Raw genomic sequence first — 15,253 nt, forward strand, 5'->3', positions numbered from 1 at the left:
GGGTAGCTGGAGACTCTATACCCCAGAGATCATCTCTGGAGGGCTCTTGCCCCATCACTGAGCCATCATCTGTCATTTTGGCAATGTGTGTGTGTGTGTGTGTGTGCGCACACGTGCGCACGCACGCAGGACTGTGCTCTGTCCCCCAGCATTTGGCTGCCATTACCCAAAGAAAAGCCCACACAGGAGAGGCCAAAAGCCTAAGTTCTTTGCACAGCCTCAAGTAGTCAGGACCAGTGTTGAGGAGACCTGGGTTATCACCCCTGGAGTTGACAGTGTGTGGTTTCACAGGAGCAGGGGAATTCTGGGAAGGGCAGAGCCTTGGCTGCAGGGCCAGGGCCACACTCATTGGGCCTCACCTTGGACATATTTGTTCTGGGCTCAGAGAGGGATGGAGTGCTGGTGTTGCCTGCTTGCTCACCTTCCTGCCTCACCCAGTGGCTCGGAGGACCAGGCAGGCCTGGGCACTGGCAGGCAGAGGCCACAGTGACCACTCATAGTGAGCCAGTTGCAGAAATGCCTCTGAGACTCTGTTCCAAGAGACAGTACTGGTGAAGGGTAGAGGTCAGGGTTATACAAGCCCAGACCCATCTCTCCCTGCTTGTCCATAAATGAGACAGAGATTATCTGGGGTAGACCACTCCTGGCTGAGGAACGGGATTGTCTTGCTTGAGAGGACTCTCCTCACCACACCTAGAGTGGCAGTTCTGTCCTTAGGAACAAATGCCACAAAGGCCAAATGAATCGATCAAGCAAACAGGGTTTATGGAAGCAGGAAAGAGCTGTTGGGTCCTGCCTGGCAGCTAATGAATGAGCTCATTAGAAGACTGGGTGTGTGGGGAGAGGGACAGGGCTGCCTGCCAAGCTTGGGGTGCTGGGTTCTGAGCTCCCAGGTGGAGTTCTGAGCTTCTAGGATATTCCACAGAAGGACTCAACCTCTGCCAGCCCCCAGCCTCCACAATTTCATCCTGACACTCACAGCCTTCGGCAGCCACCTGGGGCACATCCCTGACTACATAGGCTGTTTCCAAGCCCCGTCCTTGGTTTTGAGCATCAGGCAGTGTCCTCTCCTCTCAGTCAGGTTGAGGAGGGGGTCGCTTTGCGAACCCCAGGCAGGTTTCATGTGATGTGTCTTGCCCAGATGCTCATTCCATGTTTCTTTTTCTGCCTTGGCACTTTGGGGATTCTGCTGTGGCTGGGTTCCTTGGGCACTCAGGCCCCCAGGTAGACCTCCACCAGTCCCCCGACAGAGTGCATGCGGTAGAAGACCCCCAGAGGCAGGCCGAAGTTAACAATGGTGAACCAGGTCCTGTAGCCATAAAACTCCTTCTCCAGCCCATTCTCAAACTCTGGGTGTATGCCGAAGGCAGGCATCATCCACAACTGGGGAGAGAGAGAGGGTGGGGGCAGTGGGGGAAGGAGGCTGCTGGGTGAGAGACGGGGGCTCCCAAATCCTAAGATGCTCAGCTCAGGGGAAGCTGAGTTAGAACCAGCAATTCCTGCACCACTACACCCATGTCATCATCCTGGGCCTTGCAGGGGCAAGTTCGCAGTCAAGAGTCTTTCTCAGTCCCTGACACAGAGGGCCTTGGCCACCTTGGCTTACCTGAGGCCAGGCTGAGCCCCAGAGGGCTGCCTCTCTACATGGTACTTGGCAGAACCTCCCAGCTAGCAATCTGTGCTGCCAAGATGGACTGTTTGCGTCCGAGGCCAGGAGCTAGGGCTTTACTATTTCCCTAGTTACAGCCATCTGCATCATCTCCTATACAGCCATCTGCATCATCTCCTGCCCACCTGTGAGAATTCTACCCATTTTCCAAAACCCAGATCAACCTTATCAACCTCCCTGAAAAACCTGCCCTGGCTCTTGGGACCCATACTTCCGGCTCTGAACTCTTGATACAGCTTAAAGCCAATTTATCACGTCTCTGTATGGACCAGCTGTTTCACATCTAGAATGTGTTTCCAGTACTTTTAGAGTGTTGGAGCTAAACAACCCTGAGTTGTCCCGTGGTTGCCACTTACAAGCTGTGAGAGTGGGGACTGATCAGAAACATACGCTTCAGTCTGTCAAGGGGGGATGGGCAGTAACACTGCCTGTCTTTTGGAGGGAAGGGGCCAGGGGTCCGTGATTTAGCAGCCACCAGAAGCTAAGAGATCAATGCAACCTCTTCTACTAGGAATTAATAGAAAACAAGTAATTCTGGGCTGCCCCTTTGGCCAAATCCAATGGATGAAGAGTTCAGTGGTCATTTTCTAACCAGCCCCCTGTCATTTCCCCTGTCTAGTCTGCAAGTCAGAATCTCACACATTTGTAAAGGGCACTTTGCTATGTGCAGAGCCGATTAATTTGTGCCAGGCAGCTTGCAGGGAGCTGCCGGAGATACTCCTGGCTTTCAAGAAACATAAAGGTAGTTGGAAAGAGAAGAGCGACTTCTTAAATCAGGGGCTCTGGATCCACACATCATGTTCACAGACCATGCCCACACACCGGGACCGGGACCACGCCCCTACACACTACGCCCACACACCATGACCGGGACCACGCCCCTATACACCACGCCCACGCCCCACGGCCTTCTGCCCAGACACTCACTGTAATGTTGCAGAGGATGAGGAAGAGAGAGATCTCCTTGAGCATCCTCCGTTTCCAGTTGAGGTGGCTGAAGGAGTAGATGTAGGCCCTTGAGGCTCTCCGTAGATCCTGACCCAGCTCCCGCAGGGAGCCTCTGCGGGGTAGCTCAGTGTTCTGCTTCTCCATCACACTCGACACCACAGGCTCCCAGAGGGGGCGGCGGTGCAGGCCCTCGATGATGAAGAGATTCTGAGTGATGTGCTGCACAATAAGCAGCAGTGAGTAGGCCAGGATGAGCTGGTTGAGTAACTCATGTGGCTGGGTGGCCACGATAGCCACGATGGAGAAGTAGGCAATGCCCATCTGGCCCAGTGCGGCGCCCATCAGCAGCACCACATCCAGGCTGCGTGTAGGGTTTTTGAGTGTATCCAGTTCGCGCTCCTCCAGCCCGTGGATGGCTGTGCCTGCCAGGCATGCCAGGCTCATGGTGGGCAGCACGGCCGCATAGAATGCATAGTAGAGGGTGAAGTACTGGCGGGCTATGTCAGGGCCACTCGCTTCGATCTGGAAAAGCACAAAGACGCATACGCCAGCCACCAGTGCCAAAAGGCCCAGCAGGGGCCCAAAGATGGCCCCGTGCAAGCGAAAGGGTGGTCTGTTGGGATGGGCACCCAAGTGGGCTGCCAGGCTGCGGCCTACGTTCTTCCACATGACGAAGAGCACAGCACAGCAGATGAGGCAGTACTCAGTGCTGAAGGGGTAGAGCATCAGGTAGCCCTTCCGGAAGACCTCGCACACTGTGGCGTTGAGGCACATGCAAGTGTTGGTCCCATTACCTGAGAGGAGATGGGGTAGGAAGAGACAGTGTCTCAGGCAGGTCTTGCTTAGTGCTTCCAATCACTCTCACCCACTCCTGGAGCATACTGGATTTGGACAGGACCCAGGCAGATGTGGAAACATCTGAAGCTGGCATGTAGAGATCGGGAGTCATAAAGTGATTACTATTTTACAAGGGATACAAAGACTCTAGGTGTCAAACTTCCATAAGGCATTTCAGCCATGCTGTCCCTGAGGCCAAGCATTGTCTCCATATATTGTGCGGCTGGCAAACCAAACCCAACCTTTGCAATAAGAAATCAGACTGCCACACCTGAATGCAGCGACCAACCCCAGTAGCCCATACTAGGGTAATCAGAAGGCAGCCCCTCTGGATAAGTGCATGGAGTCAGTGGGGGCATTGAGCTGAATCCAAGTCACAGTCTGGGCTATACATCCAGTTTTAGGAAAAGCAGGGGAGAGGGAAGGAGCTAAGTGCCACTGCTGGGAAGCAAATGAAGAACCTTAAGGTCACTGTGGTGGTTTAAGTAGGTATGGTGCCCATAGAACCATGTGTTTGAATGCTTTGCCAAAAGGAGTGGCTCTGTTACGTGGTGTGGTCTTGTTGGAGGAAGTCTGTCACCTGGGGGTGGGCTTTGAGTGTTCTATGCTCAAGCTACACCTAGTGTGATACACAGTCCCCTTCTGCTGCTTTTGGATGAAGATGCAGAACTCTCAGCTCCTTCTCCAGCACCATGTCTGCCTGGGTGCTGCCATGTTTCCCACCATGATGACAATGGACTGAACCTCTGTGACTGTAAGCCAGCCCCCGTGAAATGTTTTCCTTTATGAGAGTCACCTTGTCATGGTGTCTCTTCACAGCAATAGAAACTTGTGAGCAGGAGAGATGGCTCAGTGGTTAAGAGCAGTGCCTGTTCTTTAAGAGGTCCTGGGTTCAATTCCCATCATCCACTTGATGGCTCATAAGCGTCTATTACTGTAGTCTCATGTGATCCAATGCCCTCTCCTGGTGTGCAAATGTACATCATATACATAAATAAATAATTTTTTTAAAAGTAACATAAAAAGGAAACGGGGGGGATTGTGGTCATGATGTGAAGTGAATAAAAAAATTAAAATATAAAAGAAACCCTAACTAAGACAGCTATTCTAGAAGAAGGAGGAGAAGAAGGAGGAGGAGAAGGAGGAAGAAGAGGAGGGGGAGGACGAGGGGAAGGGGAAGAGGAGGAGGAAGAGGAAGAGGAAGAGGAAGGGGAAGAGGGGAAGGGGAGGAGGAGGAAGGAGAGGGGAGGGGGAGGAGAAGGAAGAGGGGAAGGGGAGGAGGAAGAGGAGGAGGAGGGGAGGGGGAAGAGGAAGAGGAAGAAAAAGAGGGGAAGGGGAGGAGGAGGAAGAAGAGGGGAGGGGGAGGAAGAGGGGAGGGGGAGGAGGAGGAAGAGGAAGAGGAGAAAAAAACCTTAGCAGGAGGAGGTTGGAGAAATGGCTCAGTGGTTCCCACACAGAGGACCCAGGTTCAGTTCCCAGCACCCACATCAGATGCTCCAGTAACCTGTAACTCCAGTTCTAAGGGATCAAATGCCCTTTTGCCTCATAAGACATCCACACACATGTGCACAGACCCCTTCACACACATAGCCACACAAAAAAACACGTAACAGAATAAAATAAATTACTAAGCAAATTAGAATCTTAACCAAAATGCCAGGCATGATGACACACATCTGCAATTTTGAGATACCAGAGCAGAAGTGTGGGGCTGTGGGCTGTGAGAGGCAGCTGGGCACCTGGTTGAGCACAGGCCTCGAACCCCGGACCCTAATGGGATGGAAGGTGTTCGGCTTTGCTCCTGGGCCCTTGGTTCCTTTCACTTAGCTTCAGCCCTCTACAGCCCCTCCCACAGAGAGGTTTGTGTCACCCAACACAGGTAGAGGGCTCAGCCTCAAGAGATTTCCATATTAATGAGATACCTAAAGGTCAGAGGGTGTAGCCTATTAAACATTCCTTCCCAGACCCTCCTCCCTCTTCCCTCCTCCCTCCCTATTTAACTCAGGTCTGCCCTGAGAGAGGGGGGCCAGGGGGAGGGGGGAGGAACCAACCAGATTCATCCACTTTCCTCCATGACAGTAAACCTTTTAAAACTATGGTCTTTTTCCTGTCTTTGGGACCTGCCCTGGAGAATTGTGGAGGGGGCCTTAGACTACCGAGCCACCGCTTAATCTCCTGCTGAGGACTTTTCTGCCATCTCCGACACACTGGGCGCTGTTGGGGCTTCTCTCCCCCTCATTTCTCTCGGCTGTGGGCACATCCAGCCCGTATGCCCTAGCATCTCAGTTCTTCCGTGGCTCCCGGTGGCGTCTGGGAGCCCAAGGACAGAGACCACTGGCCTCCAGGTCAGCTGCCTAGGCCCAGAGACCCCTACTCAGGAGCCCTGCCTCCGAAGGACTTCCTGCTGAGACCTTTCTACGCCCGGGCGGGTGGAGCCCCTCAGTGTCCGACCTGTGCGCATGGAGTGAACTCAGTCAAATTCCAGAGCTTCTGTCTCCCTGAGCCTGGGCAGATACACGGGATCCACAACTCTGTCCAACAGGACCCACGACTGCACGCACAAGCTAATAGCCCCACACAAAAGGATCTCAAGTTCAAGGCCAGCCTGGGCTGCAAAACTAAACTCTATCTCAGAAATCCCAGAGTTAGGAATGTGGCTCTGCTATAAAGAACTTACTTAGGGCCCTGAGTTTGAGCCTCTATACTGCAAAACAACAAACAAGAATTTAAACTCGAAAAAAAAAATCTCACACCTGTAAAGCCAACACTTGGGAAGTTAAGGGAGAAGGATCGGGAAGTTGGGGTCAGCCTTGGCTAAGTAAGACCCTGTCTCAAAAAATGTAATCAGCTATATTGTATATTTGATGTGTGTGTGCACATGCATGTGGCATGTGTGTGTGCTGTCATACTCCCTACGCGTGTGCGTGTGCGTGTGTGTGTAGGCTTGATGTTTGTCTTCCTTAATTGTTTTTCCACCTAATGTTTTGAGACATGGTCTCCCACTGAACCTGCAGTTTACTGTTTTAGCTAAACTGACTGGCCACTGAGCCTCTGGAATCCAGCAATAGTAATTGGTGCTGTGGGTGTGGCTCAGTGTTAGAGTGCTTGCTGAACATGAAAGGGGCTGTTCCAACCTCTAGCCACACACACACACACACACACACACACACACACACACACATCCATGATGTCACTGACTAACACCAGACACACACACACACACACACACACACACACACACACACATTCATGTTGTCACTGACTAACCCCAGCCACAGACACACACACACACACACACACACACACACACACACACACTCCATGGTGTCACTGACTAAAGCTCCCTCTTTGCACATTTTGTGCAAAGTACAAACAGAAGGTGATGGATGGCCACACACACATGCAGGCATGCCGTGATTCATGCCCAGGGTGTGTGAATGCTAGTGCACACAGGTCATAGTGCCACCTGTGGGTGGGGCAGACACAAAGGTGTGGCTGAATCCCACAGACTGCAAGCTCCTCATGTGGATTTATGGGATGTTGCTTTAAGGGTGCACTATACAGGTTCAGGATTGGCTGGGTGGGATAATCTAGGGAGTGTTTTTCTACCCACAGTCTCCTCTCCCTCCCTGTATGTTTAGATACTAAGATTGCATTAGGACAGCCCTCCTTTCAGCCCAAGGGCTTTTTAGTCTCTTACAAGTAAATACAAATACCATGGGTTGGATGCATGCCTGAAAGACTTCTCAGTGACCAACTCAACCAGGATTAGTGGCTGGCTTGCTAACAGCAACATGGCTGCAGGGATTGTACAAGAGGTAACCAGTTTCTGATGGAGCATGAAGGGGACCATTGACATGGGAACTGAGTGTGTGTGTGTGTGTGTGTGTGTGTGTGTGTGTGTACAAGCAAATAGAGACCAGAAGACACCCAACTGGTGTCATCCCTTAGGAAGTATATGCTTTTTATTTTTTATTTTTTTGAGACAGTCTCTCATTGGCCTACAGTTCAGCTGGGCCAGGCTGTCCCAGATTGATCTGTTAGGCCATCTGCCCTAGCTGGCTTGGAACTCACTATGTAGACTAAGCTGGCCTTGAACTCACACAAATTTGCCTGCCTCTACCTCCCAAGTGCTGGGATTAAAGGTGTGCACCACCATGTCTGGCTCTGCGTAGCTTTTCAAATGTGGGCTCCAAGGGACCAAACTCAGGTCTCTGTGCTTGTGTGACAAGCACGTTATAGTCTGAGCCATCTCCACAGCTCACACATTTCTGTTTAACAATGACCTGGTTTTGAGTGTGTTCACAACTTCATAACTCCCCCCCCCCCCACTCTGTGTGTGTGTGTGTATGCACACACACAAAAATGTGATTTGATAGGGGAAGTTCTGGTCCCCTTTGTACCTGAGAACTTTTCCATGAGGGCGTCGAGCTCAGCCTCAATCTCACGGTGCATGGAGTCATTGGTCACAGCCAAAACCCACATCAGCAGGTTTGTGGCCAGAGTCAGCATGAGCCCACACCTGGAGGAAGGGCCACAGTCTGCTCACAGCCTGAATAGCTCCCAGGGATCAAGCCTCACCCCCCACTCCCATTGGGGTGACCACTCAGGCAGGATTCCAGGAGCCCTTAGGGGTCATTTGGAATGCAGCCCACACTAACCCACAGCTTCAGGTTCTTCCTGTCTGGGGAAACTGGAGAGAGGTGGAAACAACCCTGGGAGACTTCATCCAGAGGGACATCTTACCTGGTGAAGTTGGTCTGCACCTGAACACAGTCCTTACAGTGTCTCCAGAGCACCCACGTCTGAAAGAGACAGGGCCTTGAGCCCAGGCACTAGTGATGTGGTGGTACCAAGGGGAGATACCTCAGTTTGTGTGTGTGTGTGTGTGTGTGTGTGTGTGTGTGTGTGTGTGTGTGTAATGGAAGATCCTGTAAGGAAGCCTGGGTTGGAATCCTGGCTTGGCCATTTTCTTTTTGTTTTGTTTTTTGAGACAGGGTTTCTCTGTGTAGCCCTGGCTGTCCTGGAACTCACTCTATAGACCAGGCTGTCCTTGAACTCAGAAATCTGCCTGCCTCTGCCTCCCAAGTGCTGGGATTAAAGGTGTACGCTACTACTGCCAAACGGCCATTTTCTTTCACTGTGTGGTGGAAACTGTAGTTCCCTCGGCTATGAAAAGGGATTCAATTATTACTGCTTGAGGAGGAGGAGATATCTCTTTGGCCAGAGAAGGGAGGATGAGGTGCCTGTAGCACAGCAGAGACTCAGAGAGAGCAGCAGGGACATCTGGGAGCTGGGTTTAAGTGTATGCAGGCACACACAGTCAAGTGTGTTCATAGGTGTCTCCAAATGACAGACAGGTATGTGTGGAGGTACATGTGTGCAGAGGAGCATGTGGGGGTGTGGATCCATGGAGGTGGGTTGTGATTGATGTGTGTCTACACCCTGGGGCCTGGCTTTAGTATAGGCTGGGTGGTATGTGTGTCCTCGGAGGTATGGGGGCGTGAGAGACCCATCACCTGGATAATCATGAAGACGATCTCAATGGCTGGGAAGATGAGTTCCACTTCTGACTTGCAGTGAATGTGACTCACATCGTAACCCATTCGAAATATGTTCAGGCAGACGGTACAGCTGCCGAAGAGCACCAGGGAGACTGGCCGAGAAAGACGGGGCACATGGGGATAGACACCCGCTCAGAGGGCAGGGTTTCCACGCCCCCAGCCCTCTCCACCCACCTAGCACTGAGTACTCACCCCTCACCCAAATGGGTCCTGCGTGTGGATCACGGTACAGCACTGCGTGCGGCTTCCGTGTGGTACCCACCGTGTAGTAGAGAAACCACAACAGGGAGAGGACCTTCAGTGCGGCCAGCAGGATCCACACGTCCCCCAGAGTCACAGCCACCCTGTTGAAGATCATGCTACAGATAAAAGCCCCACCCAGGAATACCACATTGACGGCCAGGAGCCCCGAGAAGAGCTGCCCGGCCTTCTGGGCCTGTCGGTCTCTCCGCAACAGCAGGGAGAAATGACGGGCCAGCCAGGACTTCTGCTTTGGGGGGCATGGGGGCCCCGTGTGCTTGGTCTCCACGTCTGTTTGGTCATAGGTAGATGCTGCCTCCGTGGTCTCTGCTTCTGAAGAAGACTTGGGTGCAGGTTCAGCAGGGGCTGGAGAGGAGAGAGAGTAAATAGATCGGCTGGCAAGGGGACCTGGGTTGGAATCCAGCCCAGCTCTGACGGAGCCTCTCTAGTTGGGACACTGGAGCTCCCCGTATACCTTATGGGACCTAAGGTTGATACAGACCAGGAGATATACAGAAACCCTTCCTGCCGCCCATGATCATAAAGAATTGGTTACTTTGTATACACCGAGGGCCACTTCTCCCTCCCCACCCATGACCGGGCCAACTCATTTCTCAACTCAAATGCCTCGTTCTAAAGTGGGATGATGTTTTACCCAGGCAATGAGGGTCACTTGAATACTGCCCAGTCACTGGGTCTTTTTCAGAGCTGGGGCTTTTTACCAGGAAAAGTCAGTGTGAAACCCAGAGGGGTGTGATCAACCAAGGTGTTCTATTGAGTAGGATCCTGAGGTTGAGTCTGGGCTTAGCGGGAAAGAATTCTGTGGTCTGGAATAATACTCTATTATGGAGTGTCCATAGATGCTGGCAAGGTCTAGATGACACCTACTGTTCACAAGAGAGTTTCTTCCTGGGGAGGGATGAAAGGATTGGAGGAGTTTCCTCCAGCTTCAGTGTTCTTAAATTAAAAAAAAAAAAACCACTATAATTAAATTTATCTTAAAACTTCTTATAGGTGGAAGAAAAGCTCTGTGGTCGACTTGTAATGTCTGCCATGTGTACAGGATGGGTAAGGATCAGCACGAATGCCATGCACTTGACAATATCAGGAGCTTCTGTGTGCACATCTCCCAGCAGTGAGCTGAGCTTCGTCCTTGTTTCTGTCCAGACTCTGCATCCCACCAGACCTCAATCCTGTCCATTCCAGCTTTCATCCTACCTGCCTTTCTCCCTTCATCCCTCTTTCTTTCCCTCTTGGTTTCCCTCTTACTAGCTTTCTTTTCTTTTCTTTTTTTTTTTTACAGACTGGCTCTGTAGCCCAAGCTGGCCTTGAATGCTCAATGTTCCTGCCTCTGCCTCCCATGTGCTGAGATTATACATATCTGTACTTCTATGCCTCCCTGGCTTCTCAGATCAGCCATTACTTTAGACTGGAGCCTATCTGCTCTCTCCTAGGCTGGCCTTCCTGATCAGGGTGTCTGTCCCCTAATGAGAGTCCTGCAAAGACAGCCAGTTGCCCTCAGTATAAAGTCCAAGACTTATGGGGCCTTTCTGAGTGAAACGAGACTGTGTGTTAAGGAGAGCCTGGTGTACAGGATGTTCAAGGAACACTGGCTCCTGTTCCACCGCTGCTTCCTGCTCCTGCCTTCACCTACCTCCCAAGCAGCACAGCCTCAGACCCTGCTGCTCTCTCCCCCTGTGCTGCAGCCTCCTGCTGTAGTTCCCAGAATGCCCCTGCACTACTCACCTCCCTATTTTTGCACTCGACCCCAGCCTTTCTCTAAGATTCCCACCCTCTTGCTCTTTGGTGACTCTAGCTGGTCCTTCAGGGTGGGTGAGGGTCTTTGCTTACCAATCCCAGTATCCCTTGCTCATAGCATTGTCCAGTATACTCTGTCTTCATTAATGGAGCTTTGTTTTGCTTGTTCCTCAAGACCAGTGGTTTCCTTTTTCTTTCTTTCTTTCTTTTTTTTCTTTTTTAGAGACAGGGTTTCTCTGTGTAGCCCTGGCTGTCCTGGAACTCACTCTGTAGACCAGGCTGGCCTAGAACTCAGAAATCCACCTGCCTTTGCCTCCCAAGTGCTGGGATTAAAGGTGTGTGCTGGGATTAAAGGTGTGTGCCACCACCGCCCGGCCAGCCAGTGGTTTTCAACCTTCCTGATACAGCCACTCTTAAATACAGTTCCCCATGTTGTGATCCCCTACCATAAAATTACTTGCGTTGCGATTTCATGACTGTGATTCTGTTGCTGTTATGAGTCCTAATGTAAATATCTGGGTTTTTGGATGGTCTTAGGCGACCCCTGTGAAAGGGTCATTCAACACCTTCCAAAGGATTCATGACCCACGAGTTGAGAATCACTGCTCAAGACCCTCCTAGGAGACCCTCACCACACTGGCCCTAACCACAGCCTCTTGGGCCCATTTCTCCACATGCTCCCTGGGTGATACTGAGAACTGATACCTCCCATTCTGTGGGACAGTGAAGAACTAAACTTTGGATCCTTTTCAAGATTTTAAAAGCAACTTTCTCTCCTTTGCTAGTCCATGTTGTCATCCATGGGCCAAGCCTACCTCCTCCCTGTCCAGCCCCTGGCCACACCCCAGGGTCCTCATATCCATTCAAACCCAGATAGAAGGTTCTATGTTTTCCACGTGGTCTCTTGGCTCCTTCTGCTGTCCTTTCTCTCTTGTCTGTCCACTGCCACCAATGATTCTCACCCAGCTTCATCATGGGGAAGCCTTCCCTCTGCCCAAGCAGACTCATGGCTACCTTGGTGGGCCACCCCTCTGCTAAGCGTGAGTGTGCACCATCATGGGCTGGTCCTCTCGAGATCTGGGGCTCCTCTGGGAAGAGATGAGGTCCTGTTCCATTCACCTCTCCAAGTCTTGTACAGCCTTAAAGCCCACCAAATGCATGCCCTGGACTTTGGCTGTTCCTGGGGGATTTCAGCACCAGAGCTGCGGACAGAGACCCTGCCCATTAACCCTTTCCATCTTTCTGCAGCCGTGGAGGTGCTCCGGGTGGTTATCTTTTACATCTCTCATCCAAGTTGAGCAAGGTAAAACTCCCAGGACACCTCCCTGCTCCTTCTCTGCCCGCCCTGGTGGCTCCACCTCACCCTCTTCACAAATCTGTCCTTTCTTCCCCTCCCCCTACTGATCAAGAGCCCAGATGGCATTTAGCATCTCTGTGATCTTGGCTAAGCTACCTGGTTTTTGTAGTCTGGATCCTCCATCCATCAGTCCATCCGTGAAATGAGTGAGCATCTATAGAACAGTGGTGCCTGGTGCTCCGTAAGCCTCACTCCCTCACACTCCTCTGGCTCTCCGCTCCCCCCCCCTCCCGCCCCCTTTCCCGGAGCCCTGTGAAAGTTAGCCCGGTGCAGTACCGCTGAGCTGCATCTCCAGCCCTACAAGTTATTGAATGAATAAATAAAAGACTGCATACATGATACCTACCTACCCTCAGGAGTTTTGTCAGATTTTAGTGATTTGATGCATGATCGTACAGAGCCATGCCTGGTAGAAGCGTGTAAACTTTCCTATAGATCAAGATCCTAGAGGGACTAAAGGGTTGGAGTTTTCGCTCAGATTGCCTTGGGAGTGGGAGGTGTGGAGACCCTGGAGAACAGTTTCAGATCCTCTCCCTTCAGATGGTTTCCCCTGTTCTCATGGCGGTGGTTCGGCGGTTCAGTGCTCCACCAGCGGTTTTCAAGGGGGCAAGTACGGTTCAATGCTAGGCAAGGTGTTAGGGTGGGCATTAAGGGGTCCAGAAAAAAAAAGAGCTACAACGAATGCGCTCGGAACCAACTAGAACTCTGCCACCCTTGGCACGCCTCTTGGCACGACATCAATTCACGGAAAGTCCTAGACACCAAACTGGTTTATGGGTCGCGTTCAGAGGCCGCCAACGAAAGAAGACGAACGAATCGAATCGTCGGGGCCACGGGACCGGTAGCACAGGGCCAGCTCTGAGGGAGGCTGCGGAGTGCTGGCAGGGGAACTTCGGGATTTTGTTTAATAGCCTGAGTACTGTATTCTTTTAACCAACCATATATCCAGGTTTCTGGCTTCGTTCAGGCCTGGGCACCCTCTTTGAGCTGTGAGGACCATTGAAACCAGGAGAGAGATGGGAAGGAGGATGTGGGCGCAGAGCCAGAGTTGAGGTGCGTGATACAGGGGGGACAGCCTAGGGTCGCCCCACTCACTCTGCCTTGTCCAATTCTTGCAGCGCCCGGCTCATGAACCCCATTTTGGAGCAGTGAGTGAGAATGGGCTTCCAAGGAAGGTTCAGTCAGCTGCCCCCGGGAGCTAGGGGAGAGGGGGTCCTAGCTCGAGCTAAGGAACCCTACCTGAAGTCTGCGATGCCATGGTCGCGGGCTCCCCACCGCTTGGGTTGCAGCGCGGATCCTCTGTCCTGGTAAGGTTCCAGGTGCCCTGGGACAGATGCCTCGACGCCCTTTCCTTCCCCCCACCCCACCCCCCCGCGAGACTGCGCAGCCGCCGCTCGGGCTCCAAGGCCCATCGATTTTTCTGTTGACATTGGGAATCTCATTAATCCCTCGTTAATTACTCCGTCGGGGGCTCGGGCACAAGTCAGGAAGCCAATGACGAGGCAAATAGACGGGAGGGCGTGGCAGGAGGCGTGGCAGACACCAGCTGCGGGGTCTGGGTGGGGGCAGCCCCCAAAATGGGACGGGAATGCCTTGTCAGGTCCTCACAGAGAGCTTGCTGGCTTCAGGCCATACTTGCCTGTGGCGGCTGAGCAGTGAATGGCAACCTCTCCTCTCCCCGTCCAGGTCGCATATTTTCTACACTCTGTTTAGCTGACCGAGCACCAAAGCGGCTTCTCAGAATCATCTCCTTGTCTTACATCAAAACTGAAGTTGGGGTGGAAGACACCCAAGGTGGGAGATGGGATTAAAATTTGGGGGTCAGAGTGGGAGGAGGTAGTCCTTAGGATCTTCTCAGGTCCTCCCCTTCTTGGCCCCCTTCCCTCTCTGCCTCACATGCCCACCATCCTCAGTCTTTACAGCCCCACAGACCATGGACCTCTTGCTGATGACAGAAGCCAGGCCTGCTTTCTTCTGATGTCTCCTGTTCTCACCCCTAAATGTGATCACTCCCACCTGGCTCTCCCTCCCCTCTGACTGTGAGGCCTCCATTCAACACTCTCTCTCTCTCTCTCTCTCTCTCTCTCTCTCTCTCTCTCTCTCTCTCTCACACACACACACACACACACACACACACACACACACACACAAACCAAACTGGCTGGTGCCTGTGCTCAGTGGGTAAAGGCACTTGAAAAGCCTGATAACCTAGGTTCCATCCCTGGGACCTGTAAGATGAAGGGAGAGAATTGATTCTGCAGATTGTCCTTTGACTTCCGCTGGTACACTTCAGCAGGTGAACACACACACACACACACACACACACACACATCCTACATTAAAATATAATAAAAATTAAAATAAACAAAACAAGCTTAGCAGTGCACACTTGTGACCCCCAGTACTTGGGTGGGGTATGACCATCTGGAGTTAAAGGATATCCTTGGCTACATAAGGAGTTAGAGGCTAGCTGGACTCCATAAGACTCTGTCAAAAACAAACAAACAAACAAAACCCTCAATGTAACACAAAACCAGCTTTAACCCTCTCACTTTCTGTGTTCCTCCCGTCTTCCTCTGTCTCTGCACGCAGCTGAAGCAGTGCAGATGTCTTGTGGCTTTGGAAAGGGTCCTTAAGGACCCCAAGCTGAGTAAGTAAGAAGAGGCCCTGAAGGTAAGACTGTCCCAGCTTCTTTTAAGCTGGGAGCTCCTGCTTGTTCCTATAGTGAGTTCCTGTCTTTACTCATGACCCTGACATTCCTGAGATGCTTTGAAGAAAAAAAATGTCTGCTGCTTTGGGTTCATGGGGTTAGGCTCAGTTGGGCAGGAGGATTACCTCCTGTGATTCTACAGCACGGGAGGCTAACAATGGCTGGCAGCA

At 52.0% G+C, this 15,253-nt stretch overlaps 1 protein-coding gene across 1 annotated transcript; it reads right to left on the reverse strand.

Moving 5' to 3' along the window:
• Positions 1–65: 65 nt before the first annotated feature.
• Otop3 (otopetrin 3) lies at positions 66–13,710 on the reverse strand. Its single transcript, XM_034507235.2, has 7 exons — positions 13,613–13,710; positions 9,211–9,624; positions 8,974–9,110; positions 8,201–8,259; positions 7,858–7,976; positions 2,597–3,411; positions 66–1,383 (listed from the first exon to the last, which is right to left on the reverse strand). The coding sequence occupies exons 1-7, from the start codon at positions 13,629–13,631 to the stop codon at positions 1,213–1,215; spliced, it is 1,734 nt and encodes a 577-aa protein (XP_034363126.1). The 5' UTR covers positions 13,632–13,710; the 3' UTR covers positions 66–1,212.
• Positions 13,711–15,253: the final 1,543 nt, after the last annotated feature.

This window comes from Arvicanthis niloticus, chromosome 6 (assembly GCF_011762505.2).
Source record: "Arvicanthis niloticus isolate mArvNil1 chromosome 6, mArvNil1.pat.X, whole genome shotgun sequence".
Lineage (NCBI taxonomy): Eukaryota > Metazoa > Chordata > Mammalia > Rodentia > Muridae > Arvicanthis > Arvicanthis niloticus.

Bases quoted from the DNA above. Each gene is read 5' to 3' on its own strand.
- Otop3 (XM_034507235.2), bottom strand. The intron at 9,111-9,210 runs GTGAGTACTCAG...TTTCTCGGCCAG, and splicing joins AGGACCCATTTGGGTGAGGG to TCTCCCTGGTGCTCTTCGGC. The intron at 8,260-8,973 runs GTGATGGGTCTC...TGTCTCTTTCAG, and splicing joins TCGTCTTCATGATTATCCAG to ACGTGGGTGCTCTGGAGACA.